General features: G+C 46.1%; 1 protein-coding gene across 8 annotated transcripts in view; it reads left to right on the forward strand.

Moving 5' to 3' along the window:
- The window catches only part of ano5a (anoctamin 5a), a 165,697-nt gene that overhangs the window by 105,595 nt on the left and 42,465 nt on the right, over positions 1-17,637 (forward strand). For all 8 annotated transcript variants that reach the window (XR_013498780.1, XM_078221001.1, XM_078221002.1 and 5 more), the window contains one exon: positions 15,188-15,256. Coding sequence is in view for 7 of the 8 variants with exons in the window: in XM_078221001.1 (XP_078077127.1) it covers positions 15,188-15,256 (69 nt within the window). In the remaining variant the exon portion in view is untranslated. The remainder of the gene's footprint in view (positions 1-15,187; positions 15,257-17,637) is intronic.

The raw sequence follows: 17,637 nt of genomic DNA on the forward strand, positions 1-17,637 counted from the left end.
AGCAACTGATACGCCTGCCCACCATCATCAGGCATTTGAGTGAATTTTGAATGAGAGCGATAATGGGTTTCTTTGACGAGCCCCTTGCTGTCAATGATATCAATGAAATTTGGGGGAGATGGTCATGTAGTGATTAGGTCACTAGACTAGTAATCCAGAGGCCCAGGCTCATGCACTGGGGACACGGGTTCAAATCCCACCAAGGCAGCTGGTGGAATTTAACTTCAATTAATGAAATCTGGAATATAAAGTTAGTCTCAGTCAAGGTGACTGTGAAGCTATCATTGTTGTAAAAATTCACTTTTTTTAGTTTATTTATTAGTATCACAAGTAGGCTTACATTAACACTGCAATGAAGTTACTGTGAAAATCCCCCCAGTCGCCACACTCCGGCACCAGTTTGGGTACACTCAGGGAGAATTTAGCATGGCCAATGCACCTAACCAGCACGTCTTTTGGACTGTAGGAGAAAACTGGAGCAGCCGGAGGAAACCTGCACAGACACGGGGAGAACATGCAGACTCCACATGGACAGTGGCCCAAGCCGGGAATCGAACCTGCGACCCTGGCGCTGTGAGGCAGGAGTGCTAACCACTGTGCCACCGGGCCGCCCCAGGGAAGGAAATTGACCATCTTCATGGTCTGGCCTACATGTGACTCCAGACCCGCATACAGTTAACTGTCCTCTGAAACGACTGTGTACGTCACTGAGTTCAAGGGCAACTGGGGATGGGCAACAAACCCTGGCCTTTCCAGCGAATCCTATGAAACAATAAAAAAATTGGAAGCCAAGTGGTTTAGACAGAAAATGTACTTTAATGTAAGAATTTAATAAGATAAGTAGCTGAATTGAAACCGTAAATATGCAAAATATTACTAACGTGTTGTTGTGCAATTGCTCAAACAGAAATAAGGTCAGATTTCAGTGAGTTTATAAATAATGCAAACCGCAGTGCTCAATGTACTGGTGGGTGGTGGAGCCTCACAGTGCACACTGGCTCTCTGTGCCTCTTCCCACTCACTGGAAAAAAATAGTCTGAAACAGGTCAACAGGCAGGATATTGGGTCTAACGTTTAGCTTCCTGAGTACTGCTTACCAGTTCTCCAAGTTAGTCATTTTAAATCCACAAACGTCATCTCTCCAGACGTCACACAGAAACCTTTGACATTTTTTAAAAAATCTTTTCAAACATTACAGTTTGTTTTTAGGGCTGTTTCTTCAGAAATGGTTTCCTGCTGCTAAGCTACCAATGCAATCTCTGCCCTCTCTATTTCAAGTGAAGGAGTAGGCAACAATGGCACGGTGGCACAGTGGTTAGCATTGCTGCCTCACAGTGCCAGGGACCCAGGTTCGATTCCCCGCTTGAGTCACTGTCCGTATGGAGTCTGCATCTTTTCCCCGTGTCTGCGTGGGTTTCCTCCGGGTGCTCCGATTTTCCTCTCGCAGTCCAAAGATGTGCTGGTTAGGTGGATTGGCCATGCTAAATTGCCCCTTAGTGTCAAGGAGAATAGCAGAGTAAATATGTGGGGTTACGGGGTTATGGGTGGGATTGTGGTTGGTGCAGACTCGATGGGCCGAATGGCCTTCTGCTGCACTGTAGGGATTCTATGATAGGTTATAAAACTTAGAGCTCACCCTTCATTCTCTACTGATTATGCTGCCAGTAAAAGGCTTGATTAAGCTGTGTGATATACAGTTAATAATGGGGTAAACATTATAACCACAAGTTTCATGATGATTGTGTTATGTCATATTAGCATGCGCTTCAGCATAAAATGCCTTTCAAAACCTTTACCTTTCACAGATCAGCCCCTTTAAGTTTGACAGTTTAAGCATGCTGTCATGAAATGATTCAGCTCCATGTGTGTAATTACTGTGGGCTGTCTCTGGCTGCTTTCTGGGAGAGATGACTCTGCGTCTGTGCCTTACATTCCTATCCTCTTATCCATCCTGTGCAAAAATGAACTCCATTTCCTGAATCTTCTGTTGTTGCTATCATCGTTAAAAACATTTTAAAAATTCATTCATGGGACATGGGCGTCGCTGGCTGGGCCAGAATTTATTGCCCATCCCTAGTTGCCCTTGGAGGACAGTTGAGAGTCAACCACATTGCTGTGGCTCAGGAGGCACATGTAGGCCAGACCGGATAAGGACGGCAGATTTAAAGTTTGTTCATTTATTAGTCACAAGTAAGGCTTACATTAACATTGCAATGACGTTACTGTGAAATTCCCCTCGTTGCCACACTCTGATGCCTTTCCGGGTCAATGCACCGAACCAGCACGTCTTTCAGAACGTGGGAGGAAACCGGAGCACCCGGAAGAAACCCACGCAGACACAGGGAGAATGTGCAAACTCCACACAGACAGTCACCCAAGCCAGGAATCGAACGCAGGCCCCTGTGAGGCAGCAGTGCTAACCACTGTGCCACCGTGCCGCTCATATCATTAATGTATGAAGAATAGGCCCATTGAATGTTCATAAACTACATTAATAATTTATTATTCCAGGACAACAGAGGAGAGGAGAAACACCTACTTATGGCTGGCATTGCTGTGAGCTCCCTAAGGAGTCCTGGACACCGGTCACGGACCCCATAGACCCAAGCATTAATCTGTCCTGTCACTATCCACATACACCCACCCATCCTGCGACACTAGATTAGTGACTGTTCCTTACTGTGCTCCAATCCATTGTTAAAGGCCAATCCTCGCGTTAACTGCACGCCTAATTTTTAGGTCTGCTTCTCTTTGACCATGTGTTCAGTATCCCTCTGTAAGTATCCTCCTTTTGCCTGTGCACTGTTCACTCTTCAGGCTGTGTCATAAACCTTGTCTGAACCTGTGTCTGAACCTTGAGGAAGTTTTAATACATTAAAGTAATTAGACAAATGCAAATTGTTTTTGCTGAGATGGGTCTGAAACGTTTATGCAAATATTAGTTGTCAAAACCAGCCGTTGGTGAAATGAAGGCTTAATACCATCTGTGGCTGACGCAAACGGTAGGAATTAACAGTAGAAAAGTACATGTTATCTTGTGGTCCACTGATACCAATAATTATCACTGCGGTCAGCCAAAAATGACTTAACAAATGGTTTTAATCAGGACATCAGAGTGTCCTGAGACACTGCCACCTTGTGGTATTTTGTATTGTCTGCACAGACTTGCCGGCTGCAGAGAAGGATACAGTTTTGTGCAAATGAAATTAGATAATCTTGATACAAAAATTGAGTGCTGACCCATGAAGGTGGATGCAATGAGTTCATGTAATATGTTGTTTTTATTCATTCATGCGATGTGGGCCTCACTTTTATTAGGCCACAACATTTATTTCCCATCCCTAATTGCCCTTGATCTGAGTGGCTTGCTAGGCCATTTCAGAGGGCATTTAAGAGTCAACCACATTGCTGTGGTTCTGGAGTCGCACGTAGGCCAGACCAGGTAAGGACGGCAGATTTCCTTCCTTAAAGGACCCTCGTCAGACCCCACTTGGAGTACTGTGCTCAGTTCTGGTCGCCTCATTACAGGAAGGATGTGGAAAAGATTGAAAGGGTGCAGAGGAGATTTACAAGGATGTTGCCTGGATTGAGTGGCATGCCTTATGAGGATAGGCTGAGGGAGCTCGGTCTTTTCTCCTTGGAGAGACGTAGGATGAGAGGAGACCTAATAGAGGTGTATAAGATGTTGAGAGGCATAGATCGGGTGGACTCTCGGAGGCTTTTTCCCAGGGTGGAAATGGCTGCTACGAGAGGACACAGGTTTAAGGTGCTGGCGGGTAGGTACAGGGGAAATGTTAGGGGGAAGTTTTTCACACAGAGGGTGGTGGGCGAGTGGAATCGGCTGCCGTCAGTGGTGGTGGAGGCAAAGTCAATAGGGTCTTTTAAGAGACTCCTGGATGAGTACATGGGACTTAATAGGATGGAGGGTTATAGGTAGGCCTAAAAGGTAGGGATATGTTCGGCACAACTTGTGGGGCCAAAGGGCCTGTTTTTGTGCTGTAGTTTTCTATGTTTCTACGTTTCTAAGTGAACCAGACAATCGACAATGACTTCATGGTCGTCAGTAGGCCTTCAATTCCAGGCAGTTATTGAATTCAAATTTCACCAACTGCCACAGTGGGATTTGAACCCAGGTCCCTAAAGCATTACCCGGGGTCTCTAGATTGCTAGTCTGGTGACAATACCACTACACCACCACCATCTGCTTTGTTCACTGAAAAAACAGTGGTGGCATGGTGGCACTGTGATTGGCACTGCTGCCTCACGGCGCCAGGGACCCGGGTTCAATTCCGGCCTCGGGTCACCGTCTGTGCGGAATTTGCACATTCTCCCCGTGACTGCTTGGGTTTCCTCCGGGTGCTCCGGTTTCCTCCCACACTCCAAAGATGTGTGAGTTAGGTGGATTGGCCATGTTGCAGCTGTACAAAACTCTGGTGCGGCCGCACTTGGAGTTTTGTGTACAGTTCTGGTCACCGCATTATAGGAAGGATGTGGAAGCATTGGAAAGGGTGCAGAGGAGATTTACCAGGATGTTGCCTGGTATGGTGGGAAGGTCTTATGAGGAAAGGCTGAGGGACTTGAGGTTGTGAAAATCCCCTCGTCGCCACATCTGGTGCCTGTTCGGGTACACCGAGGGAGAAGTTAGCATGGCCAATGCATCTAGCCAGCATATCTTTTGGACTGTGGGAGGAAACCGGAGCACCCGGAGGAAACCCACGCAGTCCCCGGGAGAACGTGCAAACTCCACACAGTCACCCAAGCCGAGAATTGAACCCGGATCCCTGGCACTGTGAGGCAGCAGTGCTGACCACTGTTCCACCGTACCGCCCCATAGTATACCTGGGTTAACAGGGAAACTGGTTACCATGGCAATCCATAATGGCAGACTCTATCATGAGACTTCATGGCCAGAATTCTCAGACGTTCACGCTGGAAGGTTTCTCGGTCCCACTGGCAGTGCACCCCCGCCCGCGGATTTCCCACCAGCATGGGGTGACGTCAGTAGGAATTCCCATTGACAACGGCGGGACCAGATAATCCCGTCACCAGCAAACAATGCGCCACCTCCCACCGGTGGGAAACAGGTGGCTGGGAGGCTGGAGAATGTGGCATCTATTTTGCTGATTGAATTTGAAGCGGATATCCAGCAGTCAGCTCAGCAATAAACAAACCATGCAAACCAAACACATTTCTTTCACCAAATGTAGCGGCATGCGGGCACAGCGGTCAGCACTGCTGCCTCACTGCGCCAGGGACCCTGGTTCGAATCCTGGCTTGGGTTACTGTCTGTGTGAACTTTGCACATTCTCCCCATGTTTCTGTGGGTTTCCTCCAGGTGCTCCAGTTTCCTCCCACAGTCTGAAAGATGTGCTGTTTAGGTGCATTGGCCATGTTAAATTCTCTCTGTGTACCCGAACAGGCGCCTGAGTGTGGCGAATAGAGGATTTTCACAGTAATTTCATTGCAGTGTTAATGTAAGCCTACTTGTGACTAATAAATAAACTTTACTTTAGCACTGCCAAGGACTTGTCCGTAATCTGTGACCTTACTGACCTCAACCTAGGTCTTAGTGTTGGTTTTTTTTTATTGCTTTCCGTTCCCACCCTGTCAGCTCAAGACACAGACAAGTCTCTTCAGCTCAGGAGTCCACCAAAATAGCTGTAACATCACCTACTGGAAAGTCTCAAGTTTTTCTGACTTGTTTGTTATCGGAATTTACCTGTCACTCCCTGTGGGGAGAGGCAGTCGGTCCACATGTTTGAGATGAGGTTACGGTGTGTGAAAGGACTTCCACACACTACTTTTTTTGTGGTTGCGATCACCAACTTAAGAAAACCGACTTCAGGAAATACTTGGTTTTAAAATACTTCCTTCTGTTAAAATGGATTGCCTTTACGTTCTCACTTGCAGCCTTGCAAACGTATCAGAGGTTGCACTTGCATGTTGTTGCAGCACAGGTTACAGACAGAATGGAGGTGATTAAGTAACTCCCCTGTGAATTGGGGCCCTCTTTAAATTGACTTTGTTTGCTGTTAGCTTCAGACTAAGTCTCGTACTACTGCCAAATCTTTGGCCGGCACAGTGCAACTGATTTGACTTGACACACTGGTCTCGTAGAGTTAGTAAGAAGTTTAACAACACCAGGTTAAAGTCCAACAGGTTTATTTAGTAGCAAAAGCCACACAAGCTTTCGGAGCTCCAAGCCCCTTCTTCAGGTGAGTAGAGTTATGCAGTCATACAGCAACACAGCATGGACACAGGCCTTTCAACCCATCCAGTCCATGTCGAACATGATACCCTCCCAGCTTGACCCAATTGCCCGCATTTGGCCCATATCCCTCAAATCCTTTCCCATCCATGTATTTATCTGAATGCTTTTTAAATGTTGCTATTGTACCTGCCTCAACCACTTTCTCTGGCAGCCCATTCCATACACGCACCACCCTCTGCGTGAAAGAGTTGTCCCTCCGGCCCCTTTTAAATCTTTCGTCTCTCACCTTAAACCTGTGCCCTCTAGTTTTCAATTCCCTTTCCCAAGAAAAAAGACGATTCCCGGAATTCTACCGCCCCGCCTGCCACGGAATTGGAGCGGGCGAAGGGCGGACAACGGAAATGTCCGTTGACCACGGGCTGGAATTTCCGGTCTCGCTCGAGAGAGGCCGTAAAATCCCGCCCTATGTGTGTTCATCTCTTTTATGCCCCTCATGGTTTTGCACGGCTCAGTAAAGTCACCCCTCGTTCTCCTACGTTCCAAGGAATGAAGTCCTAGCCTGGCCAACCGCTCCCAGTAACTCAGGCCCACTAGTCCTGGTAACATCCTCATAAATCTTCCTTGCACTCTTTCCAGTTTATCAAAGCCTTTCCTACAACAGGGGATAACAAGTGTCGATACTTATGATTGGAGCTTTGTTTCTGAAACATTGTAGTTGTAAATGATTGAACTCTCGAGTAGTGGCACCGATACCAGGCCTGTCACGTTTCATGGGTTCGTAGGTGGTGAGAAGCTCTCCAAATTTTAACAAGCAATCACTTCAGGCTTGATCTGGACCAGCTTAAATGTTTTGCCACTCAAGCGGCTCATGTCATGAAGACAAGTGTTGAATAGCGTCTGACTACTCCATGGGCAGAACTTCATTTTTGGTCTTGCTCATTCCTTTGAGGAGAGACCATTGTTTGTGCTGCAGACTTCATTCACATATCTCTTTTTCTTACCAGCTTTGCCAGGATGTGATTTGGACAGGCTGAGTGCGTGAGCATCTGCATGGCAGATGCAGTATATGTGGATATATGTGAGGTTATCCACTTTGGTAGCAATAACAGGAAGACAGATTATTACTTGAATGGGTGTAAATTGAGAGGGGGATACTCAACGAGACCTTAGAGTTTTCGTGCATCAGTCGCTGAAAGTAAGCGTGCAGGTACAGCAGGCAGTAAAGATGGTAAATGGTATGTTGGCCTTCATGGCGAGAGGATTTGAGTGTAGGGATAGGGATGTTTTGCTGCAATTGTATAGAGTGTTGGTGAGACCAGGAGTTTTGTGTGCAGTTTTGGTGTCCTTATCTAAGAAAGGATGTCCTTGTTATAGAGGGAGTACAGCAAAGGTTTACCAAGCTGATTCCTGGGATGGCAGGTTTGTCATATGAGGAGAGACTAAGTCGGTTAGGATTCTGTTCACTGGAGTTTAGAAGAATGAGAGGGGATCTCATAGAAACTTATAAAATTCTAGCAGGTTTAGACAGGGTAGATTCAGAAAGAATGTTCCCGGTGGTGGGGAATCCATATCATAGTTGAGGATAAGAAGTAAGGCTTCTGCAGAAAATGCAGATGTATGGGATTGGGGGTGATCTAGGAAATTGGATCAGGAATTGGCTAGCGGATAGGAAACAGAGGGTGGTGGTTGATAGTAAATATTCATCATGGAGTGCGGTTACAAGTGGTGTACCTCAGGGATCTGTTTTGGGGCCACTGCTGTTTGTAATATTTATTAATGATCTGGATGAGGGTATAGTTGGGTGGATTAGCAAATTTGCTGATGACACCAAAGTCGGTGGTGTGGTAGACAGTGAGGAAGGGTGTCGTAGTCTGCAGGAAGACTTAGACAGGTTGCAAAGTTGGGCCGAGAGGTGGCGGATGGAGTTTAATGCGGAGAAGTGTGAGGTAATTCACTTTGGTAGGAATAACAGTTGTGTTGAGTATAGGGCTAACGGGAGGACTTTGAATAGTGTGGAGGAGCAGAGGGATCTAGGTGTATGTGTGCATAGATCCCTGAAAGTTGGGAATCAAGTAGATAAGGTTGTTAAGAAGGCATATGGTGTCTTGGCGTTTATTGGTAGGGGGATTGAATTTAGGAGTCGTAGCGTTATGTTGCAACTGTACACAACTCTGGTGCGGCCGCACTTGGAGTACTGTGTGCAGTTCTGGTCCCCACATTACAGGAAGGATGTGGAGGCTTTGGAGAGGGTGCAGAGGAGGTTTACCAGGATGTTGCCTGGTATGGAGGGGAGATCCTATGAGGAGAGGCTGAGGGATTTGGGATTGTTTTCGCTGGAAAGGCGGCGGCTAAGAGGGGATCTTATTGAAACATATAAGATGATTAGAGGTTTAGATAGGGTGGATAGTGATAGCCTTTTTCCTCTGATGGAGAAATCCAGCACGAGGGGGCATGGCTTTAAATTGAGGGGGGGTAGTTATAGAACCGATGTCAGGGGTAGGTTCTTTACCCAGAGGGTGGTGAGGGATTGGAATGCCCTGCCAGCATCAGTAGTAAATGCGCCTAGTTTGGGGGCGTTTAAGAGATCCGTAGATAGGTTCATGGACGAAAAGAAATTGGTTTAGGGTGGAGGGTCACAGTTTTTTTTTTAACTGGTCGGTGCAACATCGTGGGCCGAAGGGCCTGTTCTGCGCTGTAATGTTCTATGTTCTATGTTCTATGTTCTAAACCTTTTAGAACTGAGGTGAGGAGAAATTTCTTCACCCAGAGGGTGAATGTGTGGAATTCACTACCACAGAAAGTAGTTGAGGCCAAAATGTCATCTGATTTCAGGAAGAAATTAGATCTAGCTCTTGGCGATAATGTGATCAAGGGATATGGGGGGGAAGGGGGGATCAGGATATTAAATTTGATCAGCCATGATGATGCTAAATGATGGAGCAGGCGTGAAGGGCCAAATGGCCTCCTCCTGCTCCTATTTTCAATGCTTCTATGCCTCTCACTGTGCAGCGTGCTGCTGTTCTGCTAACCTTTTTTTGCCACAAGATTCTACAGTCGGTTAAAGCTAGCAGCGGGAATTAGATAACATAACTCTCGAACCCACACAATATTGGAACGATATACAAATCTGTCACTCGTATGCGAATCCCCCTCGGGTTTTCTCATGAGCTTCAGGCTACAGATGCCAGGACTGTATGGGCTATTTACCCAGAGACGGCCTCCTCCACACTCATTGTCCAGTGGGCAACCCTGCTATTGTTGGCCCAATCAGAGGCCTGGAGCTTTTCTATTTGCTGCATCCCCACCCGGAGATGTGGACACTATGGAGGGAGGTAGGAACTGCGAGAGCGATTCAACAATTATTCAGGGGAGGTGAGGTGTGAGACCGTCGGTCTGGGGGCGAAGTCCCTCTGCTTGTATCGTTGCTGCTGCAAGGGCATCATTTGATGCCTGCGGACCCTCTTTGAGGGATGGAGCCTCCAGCTCTGATGGGCCTCTGGCCTGCTGCCAGGAGATGGCTTCCAATGAACAAGAGGCCATTCCCCCACTGGCAAAACGTGGTGAACCAGGAAATCCCCCCAAATTGGGGCCTGACACAGTACAAAGAAGAAAAGAACAAAGAACAGTACAGCACAGGAAACAGGCCCTTCGGCCCTCCAAGCCTGTGCCGCTCATTGGTCCAACTAGACCATTCGTTTGTATCCCTCCATTGCAGCCTGCCTCTGTCGAGTGAGCAGCTGACTTCTATACCTGCCTTCCCCGGGAAACTCCTCAGTGGCATGAATATGTCAGGGCGACATACCAAAGTGACCCCCCCCCCCCTCTCTGCCCACCACCCCCTCCGCTCCTACCCCCCCTCCCCCCGCCCCACCCCATATATTCCACCAGGCTGCCTTCAGGTCCAAAGTACTTTGAATGAGTACTTCCCCTTTGAGGTGTGTTCATCTGCAGGGGAAGTAATTTGAGACCAAGTACTTCCTATTGCTTGATTTGAGGTATTGAAGAATACTGGAATTAGTGTCCCTTTTTTTTAGGACTTACTCAGTTAATGGTAGGGCATTGGGGAGAGTTACAGAACAAAGAGACCTAGGGGTACATGTTCATAGCTCCTTGAAAGTGGAGTCACAGGTGGACAAAGTGGTGAAGAAGGCACTCGGCATGCTTGGCTTCATTGGACAGAACATTGAATACAGGAATTGGGACGTCTTGTTGAAGTTGTACAAGGCATTGGTAAGGCCACACTTGGAATACTGTGTGCATTCTGGTCACCCTATTATAGAAAGGATATTATTAAACTGGAAAGAGTGCAGAAAAGATTTACTAGGATGCTACCGGGACTTAATGGTTTGAGTTATAAGGAGAGGCTGGATAGACTGGGACTTTTTTCTCTGGAGCGTAGGAGGCTGAGGGGTGATCTTATAGAGGTCTATAAAATAATGAGGAGCATAGATCAGCTAGACAGTCAATATCTTTTCCCAAAGGTAGGGGAGTCGAAAACTAGAGGGCATAGGTTTAAGGTCAGAGGGAAGAGATACAAAAAGGTCCAGAGGGGCAATTTTTTCACTTAGAGGGTGGTGAGTGTCTGTAACGAGCTGCCAGAGGTGGTAGTAGAGGTGGGTACAATTTTGTCTTTTAAAAAGCGTTTAGACAGTTACATGGGTAAGATGGGTATAGAGGGATATGGGCCAAATGCGGGCAATTAGGACTATTTTAAGGGTTTGAAAAAGGGGCGGCGTGGACAAGTTGGGCCGAAGGGCCTGTTTCCGTGCTGTAAACCTCTATGACTCTAAGCCTTTTACTTGCATGTTCAGCACTAAGATCAAGCCTGAGATCAGGCATATTTCCTTTTCTTGTCAGTTTGGATCTTGTATGTCTCTCTTGTGGCAACCATAAATTAGATTCAATTTGTATTTGAATTGGTTTTCGGAGCAAGCAAGGAGATGGATAAAGGGTTTTTCCTCTTCATTCTGCTCATTGGGGCCTTGTTAACGCTGAGAAAGGAATAACATTTTTTTTTTAAATGCCTGCCTTGTAGATTTGTTGCTGAGCTCACTCACTTATTCTCACTGCCTTTGCAAGTTGGTGACTGCGCTGAAAGGTTTCCAAGTTTAGTCCAGGTTAACATTCCCCCCTCCTGCCAGTTTCCCCCTCTCGCTGCTTCCCTTTTCTCAAGGGATTGAATTCCTGTCATGAAACTGTTGGAAAAGGAGCTTCACACGTCTTCTGTTGGCAAGCTGTTTTTTATTCACTCGTGGGAAATGCTGGGCCAGCATTTAATCCCCATCCCCCAAGAGTCAACCACATTGCTGTGGCTGTGGACTCACACATAGTCATGATGTGGAGATGCCGGCGTTGGACTGGGGTAAGCACAGTAAGAAGTCTCACAACACCAGGTTAAAGTCCAACAGGTTTATTTGGTAGCAAATACCATAAGCTTTCGGAGCAATGCTCCTTCGTCAGATGAAGTGGTCTCTGTTCTCAAACAGGGCACAGACACCCTGTCTGTGCCCTGTTTGAGAACAGAGACCACTCCATCTGACGAAGGAGCATTGCTCCGAAAGCTTATGGTATTTGCTACCAAATAAACCTGTTGGACTTTAACCTGGTGTTGTGAGACTTCTTACTGGACTCACACATAGGCCAGAGCAGGGAAGGGTGACAGATTTTCTTCCCCAAAAGGATGTTAGTGAACCAGATGAGTTTTTATGACAATTGTTTTGCGGTCATCATTAGACTTTTAATTCCAGATTTTTATTGGATTCAGACTTCACCATCTGCCATAATGGGATTTGAACCCAGGCCCTCAGAGCATTACCCCAGGTCTCTGGATTACCAGTCCAGTGTCAATACCACTATATCACTGCCTCCTCCCTGTTTGTCTACATGGGCATCGAAGCCAGATTGGACCCTGCTCTCTTCAGTGCACACACAGGTAGAAGATTGGCTACTGCATAGCCAGTGGAGTGTGAAATAATAAATCTTTTTTTTTCCCCCTGCAATCCCAGGGCACTGAGGCCTATTGCAGAGCCCAGTAAGAGAGCTGGAGCTTTTCTTGCCCTCTGCTGCCCTAGAGACATGGATGCAGACCTGCAAGCCGAATCAATGTACATATTCTTAGCAGTGATCAATGAAATCCAGATGCTAATTTAGCGCTTTCAAAACTCTACTTCAATGACACTTGGAGGTGCAGAATCTATGCACTGCAGTGCCACAGCTGGTGGGAGGGCATAATTACAGCACACATTCACATTAACAATTTCTACTGTGTGTCAGCCAAGTCTGGATTGTATCTCGAACTGTATCTGATGGCTGTTTGAATATGTAGACGTCACGGTTGGTAATTATCAACATAACGGTAATAATCAGGTGACATGATGAGAGGCTTGTTGCTGCATATTGCAACAATGTTTGTTAAAAATGGCCTCCATCCCAATGTTTTTTAAAAAAAGGGACACGAATTCCAGGCTGTAACACAGAGTGACTGATCGCAAATTAGGAGCAAATTTTAGGCTCCAGTTGGTGTAAGGTGGGATACTGATTTGCTATTCCTCATTTTATATTATTGCCGAACATAAATTTCTACCCCAAAGATTCTGCGCTTCTCTCGGTTTGCTAACACTACCATCGGTGTACAAGCAGTAAATTGACTTTTCACACAAAAGCACGTATTCTCTCTTTTTAAAAAAATCAGATATAAATTTTACCCGGACCCAAGTTTTTTTTTTCACAAGATGGCGTCAGAGCGAGGTGACTTCTTGCAAGCTGTGCCCAGCATACCTTCTAATTCTATTTTGTACTCTCGTTCTATGCTTCCAAAACTTCATTCTAACTCTTTTAAACTCTCTAACAATGCTCAAATTCAATCTATGACTGTAACACCACATCTACACTCTCTCCTTTCCTTCTCTATGTACGGTATGCTTTGTCCATATAGCATGCAAGAAACAATACTTTTCACTGTATACTAATACATGTGACAATAAATCAAATCAAAAAGTTTTTTCCTTCTCAAGTAATTATCCAATTCTTGTTTGCAAGTTTATAATCTACTTCAGGCACCCATTCAAGCAATGCATCTCACTGCATATCAACATGCTGCTTAAGAAAAAAAATGATTTTGGCATCTTCCCTCAGTTGCATAGAACATAGGAACAGGAGTAGGCTATCCTGCCTTTGATTTGATTTCATTTGATTATCGTCAAATGTATCAGTATACAGTGAAAAGTATTGTTTCTTGTGCACTGTGCAGAAAAAGCATACCGTTCATAGAGAAGGAAAGGCGAGAGTGCAGAATGTACTGTTACAGTCATAGCTAGGGTGTACAGAGAGATCAACTTAATGTGAGATAGATCCATTCAAAAGTCCGACGGTAGCAGGGAAGAAGTTGCTTTTGGGTCAGTTGGTATGTGACCTCAGAATTTTGTATCTTTTTCCCGACAGAAGAAGGTGGAAGAGAGAATGACCGGGGTACGTGGGGTCCTTAATTATGCTGGCTGCTTTTCCGAGGCAGTGGGAAGCGTAGGCAGTCACAGCTCCACCATTAATTATGATCATGGCTGATCATAGAAATGTCATAGAAATCATAGAAACCCTACAGTACAGAAAGAGGCCATTCAGCCCATCGAATCTGCACCGACCACAATCCCACCCAGGCCCTTCCCCCATATCCTACGTATTTTGCCCGCTAATCCACGCATCCCAGGACACTAAGGGGCAATGTTTTAGCATGGCCAATCAACCTAACCCGCACTGTGGGCTGTGGACTGTGGGAAGAAACCGGAGCACCCGGAGGAAACCCACGCAGACACAAGGAGAATGTGCAAACTCCACACAGACAGTGACCCAACTCAATAGCTTGTGATCCAACTCAATAGCTTGATCCTGCCTGATGCTAGTTCTTTTGCTAATTATGTTAGTTCTGTGGCCTCTGGTTACCAATCTTCCTGCCACTGGGGACAGTTCCTTCTTATCTACTTTATTCAAACCTTTAAGGATTTCGAACAGCTTTATCAAATCTTCCCTTGACCATTTGACTTCCAGCCTCTCTTCTCTCTCCACAAACCTGAAGTCTCTTCTGGCTTTCTCCTCCCCAAGACCATGTCATCCTAATTGTTGTTGTCAAAGGCATTGATGTGTGTTTGTTTGCGTTGCGCCTTTCTGCCATCTTTTATACTACAGAGCTACAGCCAACATCACAAATCCACTTGGTCCCTTGCCATTGACATGAGCCTTGTAGGCATGCAGTAAAACTGGTGCATCTGTGCAAGTGCAAAGTGAATTGTTGCTACAAAGGGATGTTTGCGACCTTTGCCCTTCTGGTTGGAGATCCTCTTTTGTCTTTTGAGAAGGTTGATTAATGGCAGCAAATTCAAAGAATCATTACTTGGCCCACTGGCAGCCAAAATAAGTATGCTCAAAGTGCTGCTCCCAGTCAGCATTTTCAATACAGCGAGTTGGCACGGTAGCACAGTGGATTAGCACTGCTGCTTCACAGCGCCCGGGACCCAGGTTCAATTCCAGCCTTGGGTGACTCTCTGTGTGGAATTTGCATAATCTCCCCGTATTTGCCTGGGTTTCCTCTGGGTGCTCCGGTTTCCTCCCACAGTCCAAAGATATGTGGGTTGGATTGATTGGCCATGCTAAATTAACCCTAGTGTCGGGAGGATGAGCAGGATAAATACGTGGGGTTGCAGGAATAAGGCCTGGGTGGGATTGTGGTCGGTGCAGACTCAATGGGTCAAATGGCCTCCTCCTGCACTGAAGGATTCTATGATTCTAGTCAAAGTGGCACTTCACTGGAGGAGAGTGGGATTAATCGAGCAGCAAGGATCCCCGCTGACAGATCCCTCTCTGCCTAACCGCGTGTGCTAGTTTGAGATATTGGCTTGCAACCCTTCCAATCGGTGTTATAAATCTAGCTCCTTAGCTGAGGATATCAGCAAATGATGTTCTTTGTGTTAAATTCCTCTTTTTCAGGAAAGAAGAAAAGAGTTTGAAATAAATCTGTTGAAGACCGGCCTTGAACTGGAAACTGAAAGTAAAGAAGTGAGTGAAGCTCTCTTTCATTCCATTGTTCAACCATTAGCTGCCGCTGAGGCCCAAAGCTCAGGGATTCCCTTCCATCCTTGACACTTCACCTCTCTTTAAAACCCTGGTTAAAACCTACCTCAATCTCCTTCAGCTTTGTTCCCATTCCATATCCATGAAGTGCTGATAGGAACATTGGAATTAGGAGCAGAAGTAGGCAAATTCAGTTCTTTGAGCCTGCTCCGCCATTCAGTCAGATCATGGCTGATCTCTCCCTGGTCTCAAATCCACCTCCCACCTGTTCCCCATATCCCTTTCTCCCATTTTTATTAGAAATATATCTATCTCCTTCTTGAAACCATTCAATGATTCAGACTCCACCGAGCTATGGGGCAGCGGCGTTCACAAATTTACCACCCTCTGCGAGAAGTAGTTCCTCTTCATCTCAGTTTTAAATCTACCGCCTCTCAACCTATACCTGTGACCTCTTGTTTGAGATTGCCCCATAAGAGGAAACATTTGGTCTACATTTACTTTATCAATCCCTTTTAAAATTTTATATATCTCAATCAAATCCCCTATCGTCCTTCTAAACTCCAGTGAGTACAAGCCCAAACTGTTTAATCTCTCCTCATACGTCAACCCTTTCATCCCCAGAATCAATCTGGTGAACCTCCTCTAAACTGCCTCCAATGCCGCAACATCCTTCCTCAAATAAGGAGACCAAAACTGGACACAATACTCCAGGTGTGGTCTCACCAACACCCTATACAACTGCAACAGTATTTTGCTGAATTAAAGGGCATTGTATCAATACCATTTGTTACTGTTGTTCACTAGTCATAGAATAGACATCAACATGAGAATTTTGTAAGAGTTGCACCTACTCCACTGGAAATAATTTGGCCACAGCGGACCTTCCAGTGAAGCAGACAAATGGGTTTACGCTGCACTTCTTACAGAGCAGTGGCATCTTAGAATTTGTGAATGGAGGAACTTTTGGTCCCCGGGCCCTTAACTGAGTACCCAGTATGGAGGATGGAATATGACATGTTGTAACAGCTGTTCTTTTAAAATGCAGAGGAAGAGCCCAGTGAATGTGCGTACATCCACGTTTTACAGACTTTATCTGAAATACAACTAACCTGCTGCTTTAACCTGATCTATCAAGTAGATCTGGTCAGATGTATGTACATGTGACCAAAATTGTCTTGGGGTAGACCCTCAATGAAACGAAACCTAGGAAAATCCGGTAGGGACAATGCTGCAGTGTTGCACAGCTGATTTAGAAGTCTTGAGTTTGAATCCCAGGGATTAAACCAGAGTACTGAGACCTGAGACACCAGGCATGGTGGCACAATGGTTAGTACTGCTGCCTCACAGGGACCCGGGTTCAATTCTGGCTTCAGGTCACTGTCTGTGTGGAGTTTGCGCGTTCTCCCCATGTCTGCGTGGGTTTCCTCTGGGTGTTTCGGTTTCCGCCTACAGTCCAAAGATGTGCGGGCTAGGTTGATTGGCTATGCTAAATAGTGTCAGGGGATTAGCAGGGTAAATACATGGGGTTCTGGGGTTAGGGCCTGGGTGGGATTGTTGTCGGTGCAGGCTCGATAGACCAAGTAGCCTTCTTCTGCACTAGTGATTAATATGAGTCCTCAACAAGCCCGCCAGCCATAAAATAACAAGAGGCAGCGAGATCAAAGATAGAGTCATCGATAGCGCAGCACACGGCTCTGAGATAAATGAAGAAAGGGATTGGAGGTTGGGGCATGGACACCGGGAAGTTGTGTAATCATGTCAGGAGATTGTAGTGACTTGTGAGAAAATGGCAGCTCCCATTAAGGCAAACCAGTCACTTGGTGAGGTCTTTAACACTTATTTGCATAGCACAGGGTTCCAGGCTGGCGGACTTGATGCTGTGTTGTTAGCTTTCATCAAAATACTTCTGGCCTGTAATGAGCTGTGCTTCCTACACTTAGGAGGTAATTTAATGCTTGAAAACTGGACATTCTGCAGCTGAATTTAGAGGTTTCAGTACTCAGGCATCCACTGGAGGAGGCAATGCAGCATTTACTCAGAATGACATGTGTAAAGAGTGGAAAATTCACCCTGCATTAAATTATGCCTCGTGGATTATGAACAGCTTGTGAGGTGGACATAGGGACATAAGAAAAGCAGTTCACCCTTGAGCCTGTTTCGCCAAAGCTTAATAAAACGGGCTCCATTCTGGACTCTGAGGAAGGATGTTCTTGCTCTCGAGGGAGTGCAGCGAAGGTTTACCAGGCTGATTCCGGGGATGGCGGGACTGATGTATGAGGAGACATTGAGTGGGTTAGGATTGTTTTTGCTGGAGTTCAGATGAATGAGGGGGATCTCATAGAGACTTATAAAATTCTAACAGG

This window comes from Mustelus asterias, chromosome 9 (genome assembly GCF_964213995.1).
Source record: "Mustelus asterias chromosome 9, sMusAst1.hap1.1, whole genome shotgun sequence".
NCBI lineage: Eukaryota > Metazoa > Chordata > Chondrichthyes > Carcharhiniformes > Triakidae > Mustelus > Mustelus asterias.